The sequence below is a fragment of the Canis lupus genome, chromosome 13 (genome assembly GCF_048164855.1).
Source record: "Canis lupus baileyi chromosome 13, mCanLup2.hap1, whole genome shotgun sequence".
Classification (NCBI taxonomy): Eukaryota; Metazoa; Chordata; class Mammalia; order Carnivora; family Canidae; genus Canis; species Canis lupus.
Window position 1 is genome coordinate 41,251,725 of NC_132850.1, and position 26,236 is coordinate 41,277,960.

Genomic DNA, 26,236 nt, shown 5'->3' on the forward strand with positions numbered 1-26,236 from the left:
AACTCCTAGCAACCACTGATCTTATTGTCTCTATAGTTTTGCCTATTAAAAACATGAATATATTTTTAAATTTTAACACATATGCAAAGTAAATGGTATGTAAACTTCCATTTCCATAAGTGAGAGAGCTCAGTAACTGTTCAGAATACATATAAACCACATTAGTTTCATTACTACTCCATTGGTGGAAGCCCAAAATATGGAAAGGCTGACTATATTTTTATAAAGCATCTAATCCATATGCTCTCCATTCAAATTACACCCTACATTTTAATCTGTGATGCTTTAAAAAAATTCAGTCAGACAGAAGTACAACACATCCTTACTTAACAAGTCTCACTTTTAAAAGATTCTTTTCAAGGTTCTTTGTTTTACCTCTTTAATTCACCTATAATCAGAGCCAGGGGTTAGGCAGTATTCCCAGTGTGGTTATTTGCAGCAGGATGTTGATGTTGATTAGTGTTTTTCTCATACTGGTTATAAAATACATCTTTTTTATATTACCCTGCCTATATCAAATGGGACAAGTGTTCTGTAAACTTAAAGTGTTGTATAAATATTAGTTAATATAATAGTATGCCTGTTAAGTTGTGCATGTTGTCAGCAGGCTGGCGATCCATTTCTTCATTCCTTGAAAAAAAGCTGACCTCTGTTAAATTCATATGAATACCAATTGCTCTAAATCTTTGCTCTGCACAAGCTGTGTAGGCTAGGAGTAACCATATAAAATTATGATAATGAGAGGAAGAAATATCAATGGAAAGTATTTCATAAGATTTCATGACTCAAAAATGCATGCCTGTGATCCCACTACATTTCTCACTGTTAATCTCTTTTTAGTTTTTTCTTCTTCACCTCTTACAGGCTTCTGTCTTCAATCTCCTTTCCTTCCTTGCTAGTTCAAACTGTAACTGACGATGGGTTTTCTTCTCGACTGGCTTCATTTTTGCTGTTCTTCCAGGAGAAAAATCTATTACCTGCCCCGCCGGTACAAGTTCATGAGCAGGTTAGTAGCATGCTCTGTCATGATGTGTTTGATATGTTGGCTTGTATGTTCCACCAATGACAAGGACTATAAGCTGGGGAGGATGGGCCTTCGTCCCATGACAAAACTGGCTGCCATGCACAATCCAAAAACAGCTGTTTCAGATTAGCCTGAAAAGAAAAAAGCAAAGATGGAAATGTTTCTCTCAGAATTTTCCCTGTGACTTCTCTACACTTGGAGGGACAGAATTTATCTGCAGGTGTGTTGGGACCATATTTCTTTGTTTTTAGCCCGTTCTATTAGATGAATTACAAAACACACACACACACACACACACACACACACACACACACACCAAAACCAGCTGTTCAGCACATTTTTGGTTTGAATGTTATTTTTTCCATACAAATCCCACCCTACACCATAAGTAACTTGAAATTTTGAAGTGCAGACAGATGATAAGCATATCAAAAAGCTGATAGCTGTTTAGTTCCCCATGGGTGGTGCTCTCCTATGTTAGTAACATTTTGTTAATGAAGTATGCAGATGTATTACCTGACTTAGAAGCCCTTACTAATTTCTTTTTTTTTAATCTCCCCCATGCATCCAAAATTCTACTGACTAAAGATTGCCTTTAATGTACTATGTATCCTCCTAAAGTTTGTTTCTCATTTTCTGAGAAGTCAGGGAGAAAGGGGAAGCATCAATGATGTCCTTTAATTTGATTCTGTTGTGATGACTGGAAATCTAATTTCAAAATTTTAATTGGTCTTATGTGATCATTCACCCTCTCAGCTGGGTTGATGGTTAAACTTGGAGATGATTGCATTTCTCTGAAAATCCTGTTGTTCAGTTCTGAGTTAAGATTCAAGCTTACTCTGTTTATGTGCTATGCAGAATGATAAATATAAGAGTAACTGATATAGTCTAGTGTGTTTACTCAAATGCATGTGCACTCAATAAAGTATGAATAAGAATTGACATCCAAAGAAACTAATACTGTACAAGATCCTTACTAGCAGTACTTTGCTTAGACGGTAGCCATGGCATTTGGATTGACCATGGTTTAGATTAGTTACTTGTCACATAATGACCTTCTATAAAGCCCTGATGTAACACATTAGCCAATATCAGCAGTCCTCAATAGTTCTACGCTTTAACCAGCATCAGAATAACCTGGAGGGCTTATTAAGACACAAGGTTGGACCTGTGCTATCATCTATGATGTAGATGTCCATCTCTCTACCCGGATGGTACATGAAGGCAAAGATGGCTTGTCCAATTCTCTATTTCTAGCACCTAGCACATAGCAGGTGGGGTTAATGGAAAACTGAATCTCTACACATGTAAGAAGATTTTGAGTGAAGAAAAATGAGATCACAAAAGAAAGCATAGAAAAATCAGGTCTTCCTAAAGTGTTAGACACAGACTTGGAACTGAAACATTTTCTCTCACTATGGGGGAGGGGTGAGCAATGCAGGATTAATAGAAAATGGTGACAAAAGGAACCATAAATCTCAAGGTTGGATTGGATAACAAATGTCATCAAGTCCAACCATTCAGCAGATACTTGAGCCTCTACTATATGGTCAGTCAGCCCATGTTTGAACTTCTGTGGAGACAGGGAATTTCTGGATGCAACTGTGGGCACCTAACTTTTAGGAAGTTCTTCCTTAAAATAAGCCTAATATCTCTGTCTCTTCAGCTTTTACTCCAAAGAATGTTCAGATTATAGTTGTGTGCCCTGGATAGACAAAAAGTAGTCCACAGAGCAAAAAAGGTAAAGTGAATGAGAAAGACTGTGAAATTATAGGCAAAAGAACTTAGCAAGTACTTGGAAATTGAGAGATGGGGGAAAGAAAGAGGTTCCCATATCTAAGGGACTGGGAAAATGTTGTAGGTAAAAGGAGAATGGATATCCAGCAGAGGTACAGTTATAGGTGAGAATAATGATGATTTTTGCTTTAATAATTCTGTATGGTAACTCACAATAGGTCCTTGACACATAGATGTCCTGAAGACCTCTGGAAATGATGGCAAAGCAATTGAAACTGGAAGTAAAGCGAGAGAATCCAATTTAGGAGTCAGAAGTGTAGAAGTCATGAGTTGAGCCAGAGGAGTGGATGGAATTCCCCAGCGAAGGATGTAAAGTGCAGAAAGAAGGCCAGCGGCAATTCCTTGGAAAGACTAACGTTAAGAAGGCAGGAAGAGATGGAAGGAAGATAAAAAAGAGTATTTTAAGAAGGAGGAGACCTAAGGGAGGGCAGTGTCAAAGGGACCAGGAGTGAGTTGCCATAAGAATGGGTGTTCTTCAACTTCTGATGGAAGTTGAGACATGAGAATTGATTTTTAATATTTATTTTTTAAAGATTTTATTTATTTATTCATGAGAGATACACACAGAGAGAGGCAGAGACACAGGCAGTGGGAGAAGCAGGCTCCATACAGGGAGCCTGACGTGGGACTTGATCCCAGGTCTCCAGGATCACACCTTGGGTGGAAGGCAGCACTAAACCGCTGAGCCACCTGGGCTGCCCTGATTTTTAATATTTAGAAGTTAGTGATAACTGCCATGATAGCAGTCTCTGTGAGAGGTGGTTCTCAAACTTGAGTGGACATCAGGACTATCTTCAGTACTCAGTACTCAGATTATCTGGCCCCTCCCCAGAGTCTGAGGTTAGGTGCAATAATTTGCAGCTCTATCAAGTTCCCAAGTGATGCTAGTGTGGCTGATCTGGGACTACATTTTGATAATGATGACCATGAAGAGGAAGGTGATAGAAAACAAATTACAGCTGGTGGAGAATGGACAAGGTCCTGATGAATCAGAGGCAGTGCGGGTTCATTACTACCTTGATAAATTTTGAGATAGAGGGAAATAGAGAGAGGACAGGCTTGAGAACAGTAGCCAAGATGAAGGAAAGAGAAGAGACTCTGACAAGTGACCAATCACATAGTCTCCATGTGTGCAGGGGAGAGGTTTTGAGTGAGTAAGAGTCTGGGAAATCCTTGTTTCTTGAAGTGAAAGAACAAGTTACTAAGCAGTAATCTTTGTCCTGAAAAAGTTGGTGCTACTTCAAGTGCATAAATCATAACTAGAGGGATGTCTGGGGGGCTCAGTGGTTGAGCATCTGCCTTTGGCTCAGGGTGTGATCCCGGGGTCCTGGGATCGAGTCCCACATCAAGCTCCCCTGCATGGAGCCTGCTTCTCCCTCTGCCTGTGTCTCTGCCTCTCTTTCTGTCTCTCATGAATAAATAAAATCTTTAAAAATAAATAAATCATAACCAGAAAAGAATTTAGGCATTGGAAGACTCAAGGTGAAGGGAAAAGAAATCCTAACTCACTGTGTTAGTCTGACACATGGATTTGGAATGCCTCCTAAGATAAGCTTCATTGCTTACCACATCCCTGTAGTCATGTACCTTAGTGAAGCCTGATGTCTGGTGTAATGTTTAAAGTGCAGTTTGTCAGAAATGTTGGTATCTATCTTAATTCTGGTTTCACCTCAGAACAGATTTAGACAATGGAGAGTATATTTTTGTAGCCAGCTCTGACATGCCCAGTCGAAGGGAACATCTACATCTTGCTATCCTGGTTGTATACCAGTGATAAAACATTGACTCCAGTATTCTAAATTTCTCACGTCATACTAAATATGGATATTTAATTTAGCTTTTAGTTTCACCCACATACATGGTAATTTCATTACTTCATAAAAGCATCCCTGAAACAAACTTATCTCTTTTAATGCTGAGGGAAATGATATATAAGGTTTCTGAGCAGACAGGGAGATACAGCGTCTTTTCACAAATATCTTTATTTTTAAAAATCAGCTGACTCCCATAAAGCACAGTTATGTAGTTCAGACATACATTCTTTGAGTAAAGCCTATTTCATCATGTGCTTGGTCTTTTAAATGCTTCTTTGATTCTTTGGGCAGACTTAATAGGCTTTATAAATTGCCTATCCTGTAAAGAAAGGGAATTTATCATCTATCTTCTGCCTGCTTTTTTTCCCCCTTCACCAAATATTGCAAATAGTCTGTAGAAGATGTGATTGCAAAGAAACAAATGTGATTATTGTAGGTGGCTTTTTTTTTTTTGCCTTCACCAAATACTGCAAATACAGTCTGTAGAAGATGTGATTGCAAAGGAAGAAATTTGATCATTGTAGGTGGCTTGTGGCTGAAGTCTCATCACTACTCATTCCTTTTCCATCTGCTCCCCCATACACACTTGCTTGATGTTATCCTTTGCAGCCATTTGGCAGAATGCTGCCCCTACTACATTATACATTCAGTGCAGTTGCAGTCTTATCAGTTGAGTATACAAATGGCAAAATGACTTGTATTTTCCATCCTACTTTTAAAAATTAATATATGTAAATGTCCCAAAGCCTTTGGACTTGACTATAAGATATTTAGGTTTGTCCCAGTTAGTAGCCTTGTGACCTAAAAGAATCCTAACTCCTATCCAAGGAGAGGCTATAAATATAGGAGACTTGGCTTCAGAAGAGGAAAAAGAAATCCAAGGCTCCTGTTGTCTGTTATCAGTCCAGGAGGGCTTCATTTATTGCAATGAGGGCTCTGTGTGGTGCCTCCATTAAAAAAAAGAAAAGTTTATCTGTAGGTTCCCTCTAGGTATATCATTCCTAAAAAATGTAATCTATTTGCAACGTGATGCTATTATAATATTCTGGTCTGGGGAAAAGCAGGTATCTCTGAAGTAGCCTGTTTCATTTAATTTAGCCTAATTAAGTTGTCATTAGTACAAACTCCCTCCTGGGTTGTTAGCAGGTCGAGGGAAAGGCCTTTGTCTTCTTCGGGGTATACCTACAGCTTCCAGGTTGGGGCTCTGCACACGGTAGGTAGGTAGGTAGGTAGGTAGGTAGGTAGGTAGGTAGGCAGGCCTACCGATGGGTTAGTGTGTGAGGAGTGAAGTCCTTTGGTATGTGGTCTTTTCTTTAATCACCACCACTCCTAAGGTGGGTAGGACAGTCTCCTCTTTACAGCCAAGGGACCAAGGGCCAAAGAGGTTCAAGCAGACTTCCCAAAGCACATTTGCAAGGCCCACCTTGGAAAGCACAGTACACCAGAGGTGGCCATCTGTGCCGTTGGCTCATGCTGTGCTGCCAACTCTTTCCAGCTACTCGGGACCTGACCTGCCGTGAACCAGAATTTGGAGGGGAACCCTGAACTTACTGTAATAGCAACTTTCTATGAAAATACCCACCTTTTAGTCCAGATATTAGCTTGACAAGTTAAGGCCAAAAATGCCCAATGGATGATCAATCCATTGTCTCTTTATTGGTTTACTTTTGTAGTCTATAAGAAGGCTCTTGCTCAGTAAATAGCAGAAACAGAGCAAATGTGTCCAACCAAAATCAATATTAAATCATGAAGTCTACATTTTCTCTTTGCTTTTCCCTGTTAGTGGTGACTTTATTAAGTAAAGCTCAATGCCTATACTTAAGCGACGAATACTTTCTAATTAGTTGGTTCCTTAACTCCTATATCTTAGAGAATTTCAGGATTGCCTGTTTAGGGAAGTTTATTAGATGAAAGACGGAAGCATGGACCTCAATATACAAGTGAAAATCTTATCTCTTGAATTCCCATTGACAATACTACGTAAAAGTTTATCATCCTCATCTTCTTCATCCTAGATACCACCACTGAACTAAGCATTTTGTACATCTAAGGCATTGACCAAACACTTGATATTTGTTATCCTGTGCCATCCCAAGCACTGACTCATGAAACAGGTGCATTCACTCAGAGAGGTTTAGTTGCTTGCCCAGCATGGTGCACTCATCACTAGAGAGATGTGCAACTAAGTTTTGAACCTTCTTCAACTTCAGAGTCCATCATTCTATAAGAATGGTTATCCATTATATTGTGAAAATGAAAGCTCTTTATTAACTCATGTTTGTTTAGATGATATAGCTAAGGTATTATTGCCCAAATCACCAGCAACATGTAGTATCTAAGAAACGGCAGAATCAGAAACCTGACTTGGGTCTTGTACAACACCCAGAGCTCCTTATATAGTGCCCTCCTTAATGTCCATTACCCAGTTACCCCATGCCCCCACCCTCTCCCCTCCAGTGACCCTCAGTTTGTTTCCTAGAGTTTTATGGTTTGTCTCCCTCTCTGATTTTGTCTTATTTTATTTTTCCTTCCCTTCCCCTATGTCCATCTGTTTTGTTTCTTAAATTCCACATACAAGTGAAATGATATTTGTCATTCTCTGGCTTACTTCACTTAGCTAGAGGGTATTATGCTAAGCAAAGTTCTCTTTTAAATGGTTCATATGATTGGGCTGGGTCTACCTGATTGATCCAGGATGCTCTCCCATTCTAAAGGTCTTCAAAGTCCCTCTTGCCATGTCACGTGACATATTCACAGATTCCATTGATTAGAGCGCCACCTCTTTCAGGAGCTAGTCTGCCAACCAGAGGAGGGCACAAACCACTGAGTACATTTGAGTATTTCTGTCATTTTAAAGAACACACAGCGTGGACCAGCATGTGTAGTAGAACCTGTGCCATCCACGTTTTGTCATCCTGCTTTTGCTCAGGCTACCCCACTGAAGACTGATTCACACACTCCCACCCCCAGCCAATGTCTAAGGAGTTTTGTTTTAAGATATCTTTTGAATATCTTTCTTCCACCTGACTGTTTTAAAATCCCAGTTCCTCTACTTTCTGTCACTTTTATAGTAGCCTATCTTGGTCCTCAAGAAGTTGCTAATAACACTCTATTTGCCTGGCAGCTTCTCCAAAGCATTTCATGTACATCGTCTTTTGTAAGCTTCCTAACAACCTGCAAGGTAGTAAGATGGTGATGATGATGATTAGCCCATTTTAAAATAATGCTTAAAAAGGTGAGTGATTCATGGAAGGTCACACAGCTGATAGGCAACAGAGCCAGGACATAGGCACTCCAATTATATATCCCAGCTTCTTTTAGGATCCTCCTCTATCTTCCTTCTACTTCTGGTCCCTCCTCATTTTTCAATGAATCATTTTCATTACCCTGTTCCACTCTCTTTTCACCATCCCCACATTTCATTTAAATGGTGGTGCTACAAGCTGTTACTGAAAGCTGCCATTTCATTCCCATAGAGTATTTATGCCTGATTTTTCACAGCTTTATTTGTTTTTATCCATGCTGAGCAATGTACCCGGCTGGATTTAATTCATAGTCACTGCATGCAGAGCCCAGATCCTGTAAGAATGTGAACCTTGCAAAATGTAATCTGATTAGTGCTGCAGACTGGAGATGTGTGGGAGGTAAAAGCTCTATTATGAAAAGCCTCTGGGCCAATGTCCTCTTTCCTGAACAAGTTTAAAGGTAATCAGATGAAATAAAGCTAACAGTTATGGGGAAGGCCACCAGCTTAGCCTAGGACGTGTAATGTATGAGTCCATTTAAGGACTAAATCATTGAACTTGGACAAGTTATAGATGCTGGTGAAGCACAATTAACTTTGAATTGAAGAGAAAGACAAAAATGTTAAGAGGCAAGCTGGTTGCTCAAATTCTTATTTTTTGTGGAAAAAGAGATTGTAATAGCCAGTACTTAGTGTACACCAGACACCTTTCTGGAGATTTTAGATACCTATTGATGAATCACCACAACCCTATGAATTGAGTATCATTATCATGCCCACTTTATAGATAAGGAAATTAAGGCACAGGAAAGTTGGATAACTTGCCCAAGGTCACACTGCTAATATTTACAGTCAGGATTTGAGTCCAGATACTTCAACCCCATGTTCTCAATCACTATGTCATACTGTGTCTCTGGTGCGCATTATGTCACTATACTTTAAAGAGAGTATCTTCAAAGAGAGTGGTGAGGGAGGAGAGGACCAGGAGGAAGAAAAATGGAGAAGATGGGAACTGTTTCCTCTTCCTGGGGCTTTGGGCCCTTCCAATGTACTATTCTCTTCTGGGCACATGACCTTGAATTGAATCTTTATTTCTGTGTGTGTATATGTAGTAGGTATTAGTTGTCTTTGAAAGGAAGGGTCTAGAGAAGTTGTGAGATTCTTTCCAATTTGAAATTTCAGGGATTCTGAAAAAAGGCTAGCCACCACTGGCAAAAGGAGGTTGTGATGAAACTGGAATCCTACAGAGGATAAAAGAAATGGTAAAAGAGTTAACCATTATTTTTCATCTTGGAGCTGATTGGTTATATAAAAAAGCAATTCCTTCACCTGGGAGTTTCATTGAAAAGGATAAATTGCAGTTAAATATTTTTTGAATTGGAAAAAAATCATGCCCAAATTCCGTATGTTTTTAATGAATAGACTTATAGGCATTTGTTTTTTTAAGATTGATTGATTGATTGATTGATTTATGGGAGACAGAGAGAGAGAGACAGATAAGCAGAGGGAGAAGCAGGCTGTACACAGGGAGCCCGACGTGGGACTCCATCCCAGGTCTCCAGGATCACGCCCTGGGCCAAAGGCGGCACTAAACCACTGAGCCACCTGGGCCACCTTGACTTATAAGGCATTTAGATATTTTCTTCATTAGAGAAATCCATCCACTCAGTAGTGCTTAAGTGAAGATTTCCAGTATCAACTACTTTGGGGTGATCCCTAAAATCAAGAGTCCAAAACCTGCATTCTGTTCCTAGCTTTATTCACTGGCTGAGTAATTAGTGCTGGATACCTACCCACTGTGAGTCTCTTTTGTGATGTGTAAAATGAGTATGGTACCTGTTCATTCTGCCTCACAGAGATGCTACTTGATATATGCTCTTGGAAGATATTTCTTCAGTGGTATAGACATCTGAAGTAGCACAGTTGTTTTCAAGTGTGCTGTGGATTTTGTTCCTTCTAGTAGTTTTCTGTGAATGAATGACAGTCTGGTCACTTGTAAGCCAGATGTTTTCATCAGCAGAAGTCAGAGGGCATGGGAAGGGGGAAAACTGTGGCTTGTAAACCGCCCTTACGACACCGTTGTTTTCTGTGATTTGGCATCATTGCATGCCCTGGCCAGAGTGACACATGTGTCATCATGCCCCCATACCTTGAGAACCATGGAATCTGCTTGAAAGACAGAATGAAAGCCAAACAGGCTGCTGTCTACTGAGAGACAGTTCAGGGAAGATGTGAGAGGCAGGAAGAAAATCATGACATCACGCTCTCTGCACACAGTCAACCCACTGGGATGTGCTGTCGGCTGCCCTGCTGAAAGTTAACTACAGCTAGAGCACTTTCCTAACCAAGAAAAGATGGGGAAATTTTCCAAATACAAAATGAGTTTCTAAAACCTGCAGAATGTAAGAAGTTAAGGTCTCTGTTGCTTTGCTTGAGTTAAGGCTATCCACCTCCTTTCCAGAGGCTTCCAGCCATGGTTGTTTATTGACATGTGGGTAAACATGTAACTCTCAGCCATTGTTTCACAGACAATAATATTGAAGTCCCATGACGAAATTTGAAAAAACACTGGAGTTGAGGCTCTCTTCTTTCATGAATAAAGTGAGAGTGTCTAGTGTGTGTGGTGTTGTGATTATGGCTCTGTAGAGACTTCCGCCTGTGTTTTGGGGTATTGTTGACATATTGTACCCTTTGGTCTTGCCTTTCATGTACCACAGGATCGATAAACAAATAAGCAGGTTTCGGAGATGGTTACCTAAGAAGCCCATGAGGCTGGACAAGGAGACACTGCCAGACCTGGAGGAGAATGACTGCTACACTGCCCCTTTCAGCCAGCAAAGGATCCACCAGTGAGTGTTTCATGTGAAAACCCTTGTCTTACTAAGGACATGCAGCTGTGATAGAGCCTTCTCCTGCACACCTTTGAGTCCTTGGCATGTGGAAGGAACAGCTGAGTGCCTTTCTTCCCTGAAAGTCCTGTGAGTGTTCATGTCCCTTCTGTATTAGGGTAAGCCGACCGTTCTAACAGACCATTCCCATGTCTTCGTGGCTTGACACAGTAGAACATGAATCCATGTGTGTGTTGGGTGAATGACCTTCTCCATGGTGATTCAGAGACCCAGGCTCTTTCCGTTTTGCATCTCTGCCAGTCCCCATGCTCCGAGCCCCTGCACGCTCACCATTTCCAACCAGCAGACAGGGAAACTGGTCTACCCATGGCCCCATTGAAAAGAGGGGTCTTTTGTTTGATTTCACCAGTCTCCACACGCTTCTCAGTTCCCTTTCTTGAGCAACTTACCAGGTTGCCCCCAGGAGAAGCCACATCCCTGAGTAGCCCAGTTGCTGGCTCTTCTTTCAGGTTCTGGATAGTAATTTGTCACTTTTGACATGTGGCGGGGGGGTTGGTGGGGGGGTTGGCTAAGTAATTGAGCCTTTGAGGAATTGCAAAAGTGATAGGAAACTGAACTTCTGAGAAGACAAGAATTGGAATAGTGGTGTCAGTAGTAGGAGAGGGAAGCATGCCAAAAACTGTAAAAAACTAAGCAAAAACAGCCTCTCAAAAGGCAAATAAGTTTGACATAGCCTCGCTCTCAGCCAGATTCCCAAATTCCTGGCTCTCCCTATTCTAGCCATAGACACAGCAAAATGACTTACTCAAGGGGAGGAAATGACTTACCTAAATTCCTGGCTCTCCCTGTTCTAGCCATAGACACACAGCAAAATGACTTACTCAAGGGGAGGAAATGACTTACTCAAGGGGAGTCCAACCCAAGGGGAGGGTAACATTGTTTTTGGAAAAAAATAAGTTGCTAGCTTTGAGAAAAAGAAATAAACCAAAAAGCACTTGTCAGGTGGCAGGGAATGTATGGTCAGCGGCATGTTCCAGCAACAGAAAATCAGTTAATGTCTTTGGACTTCTAGCGGATAAAGGAGAAAAGAAAAATTAAAGAATAGATGTTCTATATTATACATATAATATATAATACAAGGGAAACAACTTTGTAAGCCTCTAAAATAGCCAAACTCTGGACCTCCACATGTCAGATTGATGCCAACCCAGCTACATTATGTGAGCATTTAAAAGAGTCAGTGAAAAAGACATGAAACTCACAGCCTGACCTTAAAATCCCAGTTAAATCCTCCACAGGAACTAAAAAATGAAAAGGGTTTCATGTTAACTCAAAGATAAGACCTATGGGTGTTTTTTATGGTAAAAAGATAAATGAGAGCTGACATGTTCCTGCTCTTAGCTTAAACCTTTGCTATGCCTGTGTTGTTCATCTTGAAGTTTCTTAGGCAAGTGATTGTATGCTTTAAATTCTTCTGGAGTAGAGTCTGATTTATATGCAGAATTTTCCCTTTGCTTCTTACCTGTCTAAAAGAATACCATAACAGTGAGGGAGCATCTTACAGTTTTTGGATGGATAGAATCATGAATGGATAAGTAGATGGCTCATAAGTAGGTAGCCAGAAGAATCTATGAAACATAGGGTATGTGCCTAGGGTTTTGCTTTACTTCAAAGAGATATAGGTAAATAGAAGAGGAAGGTCATCTTCATGCTGGTTACATTTCCTGATGTTCTTTCTTGCTTTAGAAAAAAATTTTTAGCAAGTTTCCCAAAGGCAGAAGCACCTGGGTATGCATCAGAATCCCTAAGGAATGAAACCCTTTATACTTTATAAGTATTCTAAAATATATAATAAAAGAAGGACTGTATAGCTTATAGGCTCACAGATGTTTTTGGCCATTTCTTTTTCTTTTTCTTTTTTTTTTCTTTTTTTTTTTTTACGATTTTATTTATTTATTCATGAAAGACACACAGACACAGAGACCTAGGCAGAGGGAGAAACAGGCTCCCTGTGGGGAGCCTGGGACTTGATTCCAGGATGCTAGGATCATGCCCTGGGCCAAAGGCTGACGCTCAACCACTAAGCCACCCAGGCATCCCTACTTGACCCTTTCTATCACAGATTTGAGAGGCCTTTTTTTAAAAATATGTTTGGGCATTGGTTCAATGAATAATTAATTCATCTGACAGTCACTGATTCGATGTCAACTTCTTGCCAGGCACTCTAGGTGCAGAGGATATAAGACAAATAATAAACAATCTTTGCCCCAGCCTAGCTAGTAAAGACAGAAGACCACTTTAAATAATTGTACACAGTATGATGGGTGTGACTTAAAGAGTGCTCCATACTCCAGATTTGGATGGAGGCTCTAAAACCTAAGAGTTGAACACACACACAAAAATGCTTGATATGGGTCTTGAAGGATAACACTTGTCCAGATAGGTAATGGGAGAACCATATCTCGAGAGAGTAATATATGTATAAAAGTATATGGATATGGGGCACCTGGTTGGATCAGTCAGTTGAGCGTCCCACTCTTGATTTGGCTCAGGTCATGATCTTGGGGTCATGAGATCAAGTCCAACATTAGGTTCTGCGCTGTGTGTGTGTGTGTGTGTGTGTGTGTGTGTGTGAAGAGAGAGACAGACAGAGACACAGAGAGACAGAGAGAGGGGCATGAAACAGAATGGGATGTTTAAAGAACTAAAAGTGGTTTTCTGTGAATGGGCATAGGTTGTGAAAAAACCTGGCATTATTGTTTGCAAAAGGAGATGATCAGTGGAAGATGAGCTTTTGAGACAGGAGAACGAAGGAGGAAAAAAGCAGAAGGATAGTTGGAAGGAAGGAAACCTAAGAATCAGGCCTCAGTGGGATCAAGAGAGTAGTTTAGAGAGTTCCATCATGTAGTCTGGTGATGAAGAATTAAACACAAGTCTTAAACATCATGGACAGTGGGGATTTCTTTCTGAGAATTGTCATACTGTGCAGACAAAATCCCCTTAATGAATGTGTAAAAGTGAGACTCGAGGAGTGCTGGCTGTTTAGTTGGAAAAGATTGATACAATCAGAAAAAAAAAAATTCCCTATGGGTGGATGCTTCTCTAAGGTGACAGTAATGGGTTTAAAGTAATCAGAAGTAGCTGATGAATGAGCTCTAAGGCTCATAATATGACTTCCTGGTTTTCCGAATGCAGTCCAAAATCCCATGTGACTTCTTGATTTTGCAGAATATTTGATATTGTGTTTGTCTAGGAATAAATGAGAATAATAGATTTGTGTGTGTGTGTATGTGTGTGTACATGAATGTAGCAGAAAGAGAGAAAAAATTAGGAGTCTAATAAATAATGATCAAAGTGGAAAAGAAGTCTTAAAAATACTTTGAAATCAGGATAAAGCCCAGACTCCTAAGCTGACTCACTAAATCCTGCTTCGATTCTCTGTTGAGCACGTGATCCACAATGAACTACTTGGACCTTCTTAACTCATGGTGCCCCCCTACCTTCTGTTGCACATCTTCCTTCTACTTGGTGTACTTTTTCCCTTAGATTCCCTTCTTTCAGGTTTTATCAGGGGCGTTTTCTTCAGAAAACCTCCCAAGGCTTCCAACCTTAGATATGCATTTTGAAAACATCATTCTGTATTCACTCAGAATGATGCGCTCAGGAGAATGAATAGAAGTTGGGTGAGGATAGAACTAGGAGACAGGTTATATCACTTCTAGGTTTTAGAAGTAAATTCTTGGTGAGGTGCATTTTTCTGTATCCTGATAATACTTCTATTTTCTATTATAGCTCTTAATGTAGAACCATATAGACTATAAAGTTCTTGAAAGTCTATGTCTGTATCATCATTTTTGAATCCCATAGTTGGTGCTTAATGATGATTTGTTAAATGAGAAGTGAATAGATAAAAAATGAAAATAGAACAATCATGTGAATAAAGAATGTAGATGCTATGAAGTTAGCTCAGGCACACTCCTCCCAGACCAAATTCAATCCGTCCTCTTCTCCAGTGTGGCCCACTTCCATCACCCCTAGTCTAATAAATGGCACTAATATTTGTGCAGTTGTTGAAACCAGAGTCAGGAAGCTGTTCTAGACCTCTGCTTCACCTCTGCTTCCTGCATCCACTACATATCCAATGGCTGACAATTTTACAAGCTAAGTGTCTCTGTAATCTAACAAATTTTCTCTATCTCCACCATCATTACCTCTCTTCTGAAACCAGATGTGATGTACCAGTTCTATCCTTGCCCATCTCCAATCCATTCTCCCAAATGCATGTGGAATGATCTTTTTAAAATGCACATCTAATCATGTCACCTGATCCTGCTTAAAAACCTTAGAATAAATGCCAAAATTATTAAGGTGACCTACAAGGCCTCAGATGACCTGATCAAGTGGTCAACTCTTCTCCAGCCTTATCTGCCTTCACTATCTTCCACCCTCCCTTCTTATGATCCAGTCACATACAGCCTCTCTCAGTTCTTTGGATGCACCTCCCCTCAGGGCATTTGCATATGCTGTGTTTTCTCTTGGAATTCTCTTCTCATTGCTTACCCCTTCCCCAGCTTACTCATTTATACTTCAAAACCCAGCTCCAGAACTCTTCCCAGGGAAGCCCTCCTCTCCTCTTTCCAAAGACCAGGTCTTCTTGCTGTTTTCTCTTTCAGTCATATGTTTCCTATATAACATTTTAACAATTTGAAATGATATAACCTTATAATCATTTGGTTGTTACATGATTAATCCTTAAACTCTCCAGATAAACTGAACTCCATGGAGGCATACACCATGTCTGATTTTGCTCACAATTATATCTCTGATACTTAACACAGTGCCGAGCATACCACAGATGCTCAATGTTTGTCCACTAAATGAATGGAGTAAGGATGAGAGTAATAAAGGCAACATGGGATAATCCAATCATGGATCTTTATATTCTGAACTATATTGCACAAAAATTTAAAATTGAGAATCGACTAAAAAACAAATGGCCTGGCAACCCATTTGAACACATATCAATGTTTGTGAACCAGTGGAGGCAAACCAGTGAGTATGCATGTCTCTAAGTCAACATATGATGCTATTGCTCATTTTATGATATCACCAAATGCCTACAGTTAGGAAAGGTCTTACTAGATGCCAGACATTATTTTAAGAACCTTAATCCTTACAACAACACTATGAGAGAGGAGGTGTTATTGTTAACATTTTGCAGATGAGGAAAGAAAAGCACAAAGAAATTAAGGAATCTGCAGTAGATCACATAACTAGGCTAATCCACCCACTGAAGAGACCCTGAATATTGGTGCTTTAACACAATAGAAGTTCCCTTGTTGTTCACATCATTGTCTAGTATAGGACCATGAGGATATCTACTCCACATAGCCATTCAGGTATCCAGGCCACTTCTGTGTAGTAATTGCTGTCCCCTAGATCTCTTGCATGTGGTGGATAGAAAAAGAGAGATGGGTAATTTTGTAGAAAGTTTTTATGGGCCAGGCTAAGAAGTGGTGGACAACACTTATACCCAAATTTCACGGACCAGAGTTCAGTCATGTAATTACCTCTACTCAAGGGATGCTATCATAACTAGTCCATATGTGTGCCCAAGGGGAAAAGGGAAACAGGTTTCTAAACATCTAAGCAGTCTGTCTCAGTGATGGAATAGAATTTCAGATTCAGACAGGGTGGCTCCAGACTCCACATTCTTAAGCATTGCACTCCACTACAGGATTTCTCAGCATTTGCACTGTTGCCATTTTGGGCTGAATAACCCTGTTGTAGGGAGCTGTCCTGTGCATCTTAGCATGGTTAGTAGATCACTGTCCTCTATCCTTTTGATGCTAGAAGCAGCTTCTTCCTCTCTTAGTTATGAAAACCAAAAATGTCTCCAGACATTGCCAAATTTTCCTAGGGAGGGGAGGAGGATGGGTTCAAAATCACAGCACTCTCTCCATTTGAGAATCATTGCTGTACTGTCTTTTATCACATGATGCCCTTCTGGCAGGACCACCCACTATCTGAGATCATTTAAACTCTAGCTGAATCTGATAATGATGACAGACAAATCTATTTAAGATTTAATTTTTTTCCTTGTCACCTCCTTGCCTCTGAATGTTGGCCTGCTTAAATATCATCACCCTTCATTCTTACAATGGCATTTGCAGTGGTATCCTTGAGGAAATTACTTCTTAAGGTTGATACTCAAAATAAAGGTTTTTGCTGGTAGAGAAAAGGAAATGTAGAAAAGATTCATGACACTTTTTATAATAGATGTACAATATATTCGTTCAAGAAATAGATCAATTCTGAATTGCCTTTCAGGAAAATATGTTAGATATAAGCAGAAAAAATGTTTCTCCCTATAATTTTATTCCTGTTATTACCATTAGTCTATTTTTATGAAAATTTGTAAAAAAAATGAAGTAAAATTAAATATTGACTATTTCCTAATAGAAGATTTTGAAAGTTGTGTTTGTTGTATGTGCATAAGTTTAAATAGGTACTCAATCATTCACATGCTCCATGCCTGTTGTTGGGAATCAACAGTGAGCAAATAGGCCAAGATCCTTGCTCTCCTGGAGCTTACCTTATGGCTGGGGCCAACTGGCAACAAATTATAAACCAGTGATTCCCAACAGAGGCATGATTTGGCCAGGTCTGGAAACATTTTTGGTTGCACAACTAGAAGTGGAGAGTGCTACTGGTATCAAGGGGATGGAGGGCTAAATATCACTCCATGTGCAGGCAACCCCCATGGCAAAGAGGTCTTTGGCCCTATGTGTCAGTAGTGTTGAGGTAAACATTTTAAAAATCCATTTTAAAGCTTGTTAGGATGTGATAAATACTATGGGAAAAGAGAAAAAGAGAAGTAGGGGTGTTAAAAATGAACAACTCTGGCATGGGCATATGGGTGCAGGTTAAATTTTCAAAAGATGGTGTTTATATTCTTCTGTAGACCTCAGATAGAAGGTACGATTTGAAAAAGATTTGAAGGAGATAAGAGGAGGGAACAGAGAGGGGGTTCCAGGTAAGGGAATAAGCCAAAGCACAGGCCCAAATGTGTGAGCACATATGGATGTGTTTGGGGGAAAAGTAAGACCTTTGTGGCTGAAATAGAAATGATGACACAGTCAACAGTGATGAGTTAGAAGGGAAAGAGAGAGGCTGATCATATGTAGCCTTGGCTTTTACAAAGGAAAGAGATCGTCTAACTTAATTGTTGAAAATATCATTCTGACTCCTTTGAGAACAGACTGTAGGAAGCAAGAGTAGAAGCAGAAATCAGAGGACAGCTGCAGACATCCCAGTGAGAGGAGAGGAGAGATTAAATGAGATGAGATAGATAAATTGATTGATTTACATTTCTAGCTTTAAAAAGTCTGTAGTGAAAACATATACCACATATAACTTAGTATCAACCCATTTCCTTGCAAAGCTTGGTTGTATACAAAATGTTTTAGCATGTGTCCGGTGTATGTATGAATTAGACATTTTATTTATTTATTTATTTATTTATTTATTTATTTATTTATTTATCTTTTTATTTATTTATGATAGTCACACAGAGAGAGAGAGAGAGAGAGAGAGAGAGAGAGAGAGGCAGAGACACAGGCAGAGGGAGAAGCAGGCTCCATTCACCGGGAGCCCGACGTGGGATTCGATCCCGGGTCCTCAGGATCGCGCCCTGGGCCAAAGGCAGGCACCAAACCATTGTGCCACCCAGGGATCCCTGAATTAGACATTATAAAAGGACCCCTTGACATGATATTTGCTTGCATGCCTTTCTCCCCCTGCTAGACTGTGAGCAACTGAGGGCAGGAAATCCCCTGAGGGCAGCCAGTGGCACCCAGGGTATGGTTATGATCATGAGACATAGCAGAACAGGAAAGGACCGCAGCGGAGTTGGCACTGCTGAAGGACAGCACCAGGAATCCAGAATCTGGTTCTTTCATCTAAGCCTAGAACATCCACATGAAAAGTTGAAAGCCGCAGTCAGCTAGTCAGTCAATTGTGGTCTCAGTGTTCTGCTTGAATTTACCTCTGGCTTGTTGATTTATCTTTGGTCTCAATTTTGCTAATAGACTATCTTCCCTATCCAGTTTTGTGGCTCTTGAGTTCTGTTATCAGGATTAATGCCTGACCCCAAGACTTTTAAGTCCTACATTATACCTTTTAATTCATATATCTTGTGCATGTGGGAAATGTCAAGTGTGTACATCAAAAGACCACTTGACATAAAATTGGCTTACATGCTTTTTTCTCCCTTTCCAGACCATGGTCCTGAGGAATGACAAAGAAGTCTAGGGAATAACAAAACAACAAGGCTCTTTTGCCCAAGAAAGCACTAACCATGGAAATCTTGGTGCTAGGGCCAGTGAGGGCTGGTAAGAACAGGAGAAAGTTCCTAAAGGGCTGTTGGTGGAAGGTTCTCTGGAACCTCTCTTTGCCCTCTTATCATTTAACCTTCTCAGCTGAATAAGCCAAGAAACCATGGCAGTGAGGCATGGACAGTAGTAATCAGCCAATGGGCTAAAGGCTATTTTCAAGTAGTGGTAGCAACAATTGCGATGATATAAGGTGGTAGTGGCCACCCATGTATTTATTTGCTTTTAAGATTATATTTATTTGAGAGACAAAAAGAGAGAGAGAGAGAGAACACACACATGAGCAGAGGGAGAAGCAGACTCCCCACTGAGCAAGGAGCCCAATGTGGGACTCTGTCGTAGGACCCTGGGATCATGACCTGGGCCAAAGGCAGACTCTTAACCAACTGAGCCACCAAGATGCCCCATGGCCACTATTTATAAATACTTCCTCTACTCCAGAGTTGCATCATAGATGCATTACAACTCTGAAGGTGGAGGTAGTATGATGAAAGTCATAGAGACTGAGTAGCTTGCTCATGTCACTCCAGTCAATGGCAGATTCGCAAACAGGAGAGAAGTGTGTTTTCTCCATAATGCTGATACCTTGGGTATATACCACGTGGGCAGAGCCAAAGTATAATTTACCTTCTAGCAGCATTGCACTAGTGTGAACAGATGCATGTAAATATACCTAAATGCCCTTGGAATTCATTAAAACATTTAAGGTGGATTCAACATACAAATAAAATGGTAAAATATAAGTAAATATTCTGAACTAAAGAGAATATAATTTAGAGTAGGCATTCAAGTTCAGGAAGAAAGAAAAACAGGCTCAGATTTGCAGGCCTCAGTGGTCTATCTCTCTGTAATGGTTGATAAATGAGCCATCGAACTGGGCTTTAAGCATAGTGGGTAGAAGGGAGAGAGAAACATAGTAAGTCACATAGTTCTGATTATCAGAGGAGGAAAACCAATCCCTTAGTGAAGCAGAGGTTTTTTTTTTTTTTTTTTTTTTTTTAGCATTTTCCTAGCATTTGAAAGAAATAAAATTCTTACACAGGGAAAGTGGGAAGAGCTGTGAATAAAGCAGTGAACAATTTCCTTACCAACCCCTTAGAGCAAACATTGTGTAGGGCTGTTTTTGGTAGATACCTCAGCATGGTTCTGGAGAACTAATTGCGTGTGGCTATAACATTTTGGAGGAGTTTAGACATCATCAAAATATTACAGTATATCCTAAACTAACCTCATGTAAATCTCAATTGTTTGAATTACATTCTACAAAAATTATAGCTGAGAATTTATTAAAAAGCAAATAGCCTCATGTTCCATTTAAGTGTGTATTTGCGTTTGAGAAACAATAAAAGCAAGCCTGTGGATACTCATTTTTATAAATCATTGTATGATGCCATTTGGTCATTTTACATGGTATCACTCAAACTGGACCTACAGGTTGCTTATCAGCCATAATTGTATGCAAGCCTAAGAGGCTTCAGCATTAGGATTAGTTGTTCATTGGAGCATTGTAGTTCCAGAAGGCCTCCCTCAAAACTCAGATAATTTCAGAGAGAGCAATTCAACACAACAGTAGGGATTTTGTTGAATATTAGGTTTGTGAATGAGGTATAGTCACTATCCCTACTTTTATAAAGGAGGAAACAGGAACAGAGAGGTTAAATGACTTGCCCAAGGAAACACAGTGGGTAAGTAGTAAGATGTAGATTCTCACGTAAGGCACTCTGGCTCCAGTCTTATCCTCTTGACATTATATATCAGTTTTCTATGGCTGCTGTAAAAAAAAATCACCATGAATTTCATGACTTAGCAAAATGTATTATGGTCCTGTAGGTTAGAAGTCTGCCATGGGTCTCACTGCGCTAAGATCAAGGCGTGACAGGGCCGTATTCTTTGGTGGAGTTGCTGGGGGAGAACCTGTTTCTTTGCCCTCTCCAGCATTGGAGGCTGCTGCATTCTTGACTCTGGGCCTGTTACTTTGTCCTCAGAGTCAGCAATGGTGGTTGAGTTCTTTTCACGTCACATCATTTCACTCTGACCCTGCTTCTGTCATCCCATCTCCTTCTCTGACTCTTCTTCCTTCTTCTTCCATTTTTAAGGATGCTTGTGATTACACTGGGCCTGCCTAAATGGTCCCGGATAATCTTCCTACTATAAAGTCAGCCGACAAATAACCCTAATTCTATCTGGAATATTAATTCCCCTTTGCCATATAGCTTAAAATAGTCATAGATTCTAGGGATTAAGTTATTGACATTATTCCGCCTCACACAGCTGTATAATCTGCAAAGCCCCAGGGATCCAGAACAGAAGACAGGTAAGTTCTGGCAGAGGGGAAAAAAAAGAAGGAAGGAAGAGAAGGTTGTGGCAATAGGATTTAGGGACCTTAAATGAAATGATTTGTGTAAAATATTTAGTCCAGTACCTGGCCCATAGAAAACACTCAACAATTGGTAGATATAGTGACAATGATGATGAAGAAGAACCACAAGTACAATAAGAATTCTTGGGAGAATCTCTGAAAATTTGCAGTCAAATTTGTACACTGCAGTCAGTGTATAAAGGGCAAGTCTGAGGTGACAAAGACTAATTTTTGCAGAGTTGAACCTCTGACCTGAACTGGAAAAGCATTTCTTCCAGCTAAATGTTATTCAGTGGTGTGGATATGTTACAGACTGAACATTTATGTCACCCACTTCCCGCCCCCCACCCAAATTCATACGTTGACATCTAATCCTCACTGTGATAGTATTAGGAGTGATTAGGTCATGATAGTGGAGCCCTCAGGAATGGGATGAGTGCCTTAAAGAAGAGGCCAGAGAGCTAACTTAATGCCCACCATGAAAGAATGCAACCAGACCTCTGTAACCAGAAGAGGATGACCCTCACCAGACCTTGACCAGACTACCACCTTACCTCAGTTTTCCAGTCTCTTGGAAATAAATTTCAATTGAGAAGCCACCCACCCAGCTATGGAAGTGTGTTATAGCAGCCCAAACTGACTAAAGGCAGGATACACCACCATTTAACATTTATCAGTAATATACGTACATTTGTTTTCTAACTCCTGTCACCATGGATGGCTGAAGCTACAGATTCTTCCAGCATGTGCCTGTTTCAATATTTTCTGTTTGGAGTTTTTCTGGTGTTTTCATCAATCTGAAATCTTTAGAGAGTCCTTTAGGCAAAGAGATACTGATATTGATTTAGATAGGATTAATGTTCTTTTAGTGCCCCCATGACTTATGGCAGGTCTCACAACACGTGTTTTATTGCAATCACTTATTTGGCATTAGGATCCTCAATATGCAGGTTTTTTTTATTGATCCACGAAGTCAGAGGAAACCTATCTCTGTCCTGGGAAGTTTTGTACTGAGTTGAAAATGAAACAAGCCACACAGTCTGAGATTTATGTTTCTGAAGATGACACAGCTTCTTTTAAGTAAGTAGGACATAACTTAATGAGTTTAGTTGAAGGGCAAAAGATACACCTGGTGGTATGGGAAAAGTGCAGACACGTTTTGGCTGTCTGGAGACCTAGTAGTTAGTTAGCTGTGTTCTCTTAGTATCCATAGGACCAACTGTGAATAAGTCACTTAGACATTTTTTCCCATATATCCATTTGTAAATAGTTTTTTACATGATTTTATTTATTTTTTTTATTCATGAGACACACATAGAGAGACAGAGACACAGGCAGAGGGAAAAGCAGCAGACGGAGAAGCAGACTCCATGTAGGGAGCCTGACATGGGCTCCAGGATCACGCCCTGGGCTGAAGGCGGCGCTAAACTGCTGAGCCACCCGGGCTGCCCTGTAAATAGATTTTCATTTATTAACTCATTCATTCAATAATACATCTTATTGAAGTATAATTAACATATAGTGTTATATTAGTTTCAGGTGTACAATGTATTGATAGAACAATTCTATACAGTGCTCACCATGGTGAATGTAGTCACCATCTGTCACCATATAACATTATTACAGTATTGTTGACTAGATTCCCCATGTTGTAGTCTTCATCTCTATGAGTTATTTATTTTATAACTGGAAGTTTATACCTCATAATCCCCTTTAACTATTTCATCCATTCCCCCAACCCTTCCCCTAGGGCAACAACTAGTTCATTCTCCTTACTTAAAAGGTGTTTTTTGGATTCTTTGTTAATTTGTTTTGTTTTTGCAGATTACACATATAAGAAAAGTCATATGGTATTTGTCTTTCTCTATCTGACTTATTTCACTTGGCATAATACCCTCTAGGTCCATCCATGTTGTCACAAATGGCAAGGTTTCATTCTTTTTATGGCTGAGTAATATTCCATTGTGTGTGTGTGTGAGTGAGACCTCTTTATTCATCTATGGGTGGACACTTGAGTTGATATCATATGTTGGCTATTGTAAATAATGCTGCAATAAGCATAGGGCATATATCTTTTTGAATTAGTGCTTTTGTTTTCTTTGGGTAAATATCTAGTAGTGAGATTACTGGATCATATGGTATTTCTAGTTTTAATTTTTTGAGGACACTTTATATTGTTTTCTACATTCTCACCAACAGCACATGAGGGGTTCCTTTGACTCGACATCCTCTCCAACACTTGTTTTTCTTGCATTTTTTATTCTAGCCACTCTGGCTGGTGTGAGATGATATTTCATTGTAGTTTGATTTGCACTTCCCTGATGATGAGTGATATTGAGTACTCTTTTATGTGTCTGTCAGCCATTTATACATCTTCTTTGGAAAAATGTCTATTCAGGCTCTTTGTCCATTTTAAAATCAGATTAGTTGGGTTTTGGTTTGGTTTCAAGCTTTTTTTGTTTTTTGTTGTCGAGTTATATCAGTTCTTTATAGAGATATTAACCCCTTGTTGGATATATCATTTGCAAATATCTTCTCCCATTTAGTAGGCTGTCTTTTCATTTTGTTGATGGTTTTCTTTGCAAAGGCTTTTCGATTTGGTGGAGTGTCAATAGTTTATTTTTGCACGTATTTGTCTTGCCCTGAGAAAGATATCTACTAAACCATTGCTAAGGTTGATATCCAAGAGATTATTGCCTGTGTTCTCTTCTAGGATTTTTGTGGTTTCAGGTCTCACATTTAGGTCTTTAGTCCATTTTGAGTTTATTTTTTTGTGTATGATTGAAGAAAGTGATCTAGTTTCATTCTTTTGTAGGTAGCTGTTTTCCCAGTATCAGTTATTGAAAAATTGTCTTTTCCCCATTATATATTCTCACCTCCTTCATTGTAGATTAATCAACCATTTAGGCATGAGTTTATTTCTGAATTCTCTGTTCTGTTCCATGGATCTATGTGTCTGTTTCTGTGCCAGTACCATACTGTTTTGATGACTGTATCTTGAAATCTGGGGTTATGATACCTCTAGCTTCATTCTTCTTTCTTAAGATTGCTTTGGATATTCAGGGTCTTTTGTGGTTACACAAAAATTTTAGTATTATTTGTTCTAGTTCTCTGAAAAATGCTATTGGTGTTTTGATAGGAATTGCATCGTCTGTAGAATGCTTTGGGAAATATGGACATTTTAACAGTATCAATTCTTCCAGTCCATCACCATGGAATATCTTTCCATTTGTTGGTGTTATGTTTAATTTCTTTTGTCAATTCATTCAACAAATGCTTTTAATGTATTGTGTGCCAAGTATTATACTGTAGTAGACAATGCTATCTTGTGTTCATATGTGTATTTGTATCTGTGAACGTATTTTTATTTTAAATATTTAACTTGGGCATATTAAATTTTATGGGAAAGATGCTGTTTTACTCACAAAATGATAGAAAGGCAACTTAAAGAATTTATAGGAAAAGGGAAGTTTTGCCACATTTACATATAATAAAGTAAGCAGGGGTTAACAAAAAGAGAAGCAACGGGACTAGCACTGCATTTGTGGATGGAGTGCATGTTGAAGCATTATGTTATGCTTCATCATCTGCAACAGCCGTCAGGAGGAACAAGGGAGGTCGGGGCGGTGAGGGAGCTCTGTCCTGCCTGTTTTTCATTCATCTTCTCATTTGACCTTTGCCGTATCCCTGCAATGTAATTTCATTATCCTTTCTTTACAGAAAGTAGAACTCAGACTCAGAGATGTTAAGTACTTTATCCAGTGCTGCACAGTAACAAGCAGACTTTGGGTAATCCCAAATCTGCCTGATTTCAAACCCATGCTCTTTCCAAGATATTGTAGCTAATATTCACCAAGCACTTACCAGACATCAGGTTACTCATGAGACTGGTAGTGTTGTTATAGCCACCCAGAAATGGAGAAATGGAACAGAGAGGGTTAGTTAATGATCTGAGTTACAGAGCTAGGAGAAGCAGGCAGTCCACCCAAACAGTCAGATTCTACAAGCTCACTTGTATCTACTCTGCCTGCATACTCCAACCCAGGCTCTCATATTTATCTTCATTAGGATTTTGGGATGAAAGACAATGTATTTATCTTGTTTAAACCAGCACTGTTGAATCTAGAGGAAGGGAATTCCTGCTTGTAACAACTGTAAGGCTTGGGGCAAGAGTACAAATGAAGCTTATAGACCATACATCGAAATAATTAGAAGTGATAAATCATGTTAACAAGTACAACAGTTTCTTTTACTACCTTGACAAATATACCTTCATGAAGACTTAAAGTTCTAAGTTCTCAGGATTCTTAGAAATTCATTGCATTGGTGAGGTGTGGGGAAAATGCCCCCCTGCCCCCGCTGAGCCTCATGGCCTACTCTCTTTTCCTCCTAGCCACAGCTCTGCCCCATGCTGAAGAGCCACAGGCTCCTGTCATGGACACATCAGCCCCATGTCCAGGTGCCATCCATGTCTCCTGCAAACAGCTTGGCTACTTGGTAGGCATAGAAGTGTCTTTGGGGTGGGGGGTAGACCTGAGAGGCCCATAAAGACCAGAAGTGGCCTTGGTGATTTGGAGGCAGGCTCCAGGTTGACACATCCTTCTTGGCCTGGCCTCACCTGACCTCACCCTATGGGAAGCAATACATCTGGGGAGGCTGCTTTGTGAACCTAAAATCCAGAGCCTGCACAGGATGCATCTCACATCTGAGAAAAGCACAGGTTGGGGGGGGGGGGGGAGAACAGGGAGAGGAATTA

At 39.9% G+C, this 26,236-nt stretch overlaps 1 protein-coding gene across 12 annotated transcripts in view; it reads left to right on the forward strand.

The window, feature by feature from the left end:
* The window catches only part of ANO4 (anoctamin 4), a 403,411-nt gene that overhangs the window by 246,522 nt on the left and 130,653 nt on the right, over positions 1 to 26,236 (forward strand). For 9 of the 12 annotated variants that reach the window (XR_012005974.1, XM_072773292.1, XM_072773290.1 and 6 more), the window contains 2 exons: positions 962 to 1,006; positions 10,597 to 10,728. Coding sequence is in view for 11 of the 12 variants with exons in the window: in XM_072773292.1 (XP_072629393.1) it covers positions 962 to 1,006; positions 10,597 to 10,728 (177 nt within the window). In the remaining variant the exon portion in view is untranslated. Of the gene's footprint in view, positions 1 to 864; positions 1,007 to 10,596; positions 10,729 to 26,236 lie in introns of all 12 variants that reach the window. The other 3 variants (XM_072773295.1, XM_072773296.1, XM_072773287.1) reach the window with 3 other exon arrangements.